Here is a 1,384-nt window from a genome sequence, read left to right on the forward strand (position 1 = left end):
TCCCAAAAGAGGAGCCAATGTACGGTGTTTGAACCGCTCATTTGTCTGTGACTGGAGCAGGGCTTCCTTGTGCTCTCAACCCCTTCCACCCCTTGTGCTTTGGCAGGACGGGATGTGTCCACAGAGGGAAGGACCACGTGGAGGCCAAGCTTGAATGCAACGGAACTTTAATGAGTCAGAAGAGGGAAAGAAAGTCATTCCAAGTGGGGGGTGACAGTTCATGAAGCCCCAGGGGTGAATCTGCGGTCCTCAGCTGTGGAGATGTTCCTGCGTCGTGTCTGTCTGCCTGCCCCATAGAGGATGAGGAAGACAGATGGTCCCCACCAGATTGGTCTTGGGGGAACCTTGCTGCTAAGGGGATGTGAAGCAAACAAGGAAAAGGGAGAGAACAGCAAAATCATTCAGCTATGCTGAAAGCAGCATTGAAAACATCAATCCTTTGCCCAGCACCATGTTGTGATTCCTCAGGGTGTCTCCTTGGGGTTTCCCCCAGAGTCTTTAGCAGGGGAGGCACCTTCTGCCACTGTAGCGTCTGGAAATGCCAGAGAGGTCACAGCACGCAGAGGTGATGGGCACTCCATCACAGCTGAGGATGCTGCCAACGGCAGCGGAGGTGGAGGATCCCACAACGGTGTTCTGTGGGAAGGAGCTGAGGATGGGGCCAGGCAGGGTCACCACCACGGGAGAGGGCTGGATGACAACGGAAGAGTTCTGGCACTGCCTGACACAGGGCTCATTGCAGCTGTTGGCCAGAGGTGTTGGGCCACAGGGCCGGCAGGGCTGGCACTGGTCGTAGCAGGACATGTCTCAAGGGTGGAGGTGCACCTGGGAGAGAAGCAGGGAGGAAAGAGAGCACAAGGGTGTGTGAGGAGCCGCGTGGTTACCCTGTCACAAAGGAGCCAAGGCCACTACTGAGTGGGGAGCTGGTAGCTCCGCCTGGAGCCACATGGTATATATTGCACTACAAAGAGCAGCCTGGCCCAGGGAAGGCCTTTCCTTGGGCATAAACCAAAAGATCCTTCTGCCACATCCCAGCCTCTCACTAAGCAGACCTTCTCCACTCTTCCATCTATCATGACAAGAAGTTACAAAGCCAAGGATAGGACATAGCCAATATCAGCTGAGACGTCCATCAAGGAGAGATTTCACTTTGGAAGAGGTAATGACGGTCCCGAATCACCCGGTTCCCAAGGAGAAGGAAGCCAGAGAAGTGGATGAGAGAGCAGGGACTTGGGCTGGCTTTTATACCTGCCCTTCATTGCCGCAGCACCAGAGGCATCATTTGCAGAGGTAACAATTTTTGCACAAGCTCATCTTGAATGCAAACCGTCACACCTAATGATATGGGCTGTGCTTTGGTTTCCAACACTGCTGCCTTTTCATT

The 1,384-nt window shown here is 54.0% G+C and overlaps 1 protein-coding gene across 1 annotated transcript; it reads right to left on the reverse strand.

Moving 5' to 3' along the window:
* Nucleotides 1-498: 498 nt before the first annotated feature.
* Nucleotides 499-804, reverse strand: LOC141732878 (feather beta keratin-like). The gene has a single exon (XM_074562318.1). The coding sequence runs from the start codon at nt 802-804 to the stop codon at nt 499-501; it is 306 nt and encodes a 101-aa protein (XP_074418419.1).
* Nucleotides 805-1,384: the final 580 nt, after the last annotated feature.

This window comes from Larus michahellis, chromosome 18, assembly GCF_964199755.1.
Source record: "Larus michahellis chromosome 18, bLarMic1.1, whole genome shotgun sequence".
In the NCBI taxonomy this organism is placed as follows: Eukaryota; Metazoa; Chordata; class Aves; order Charadriiformes; family Laridae; genus Larus; species Larus michahellis.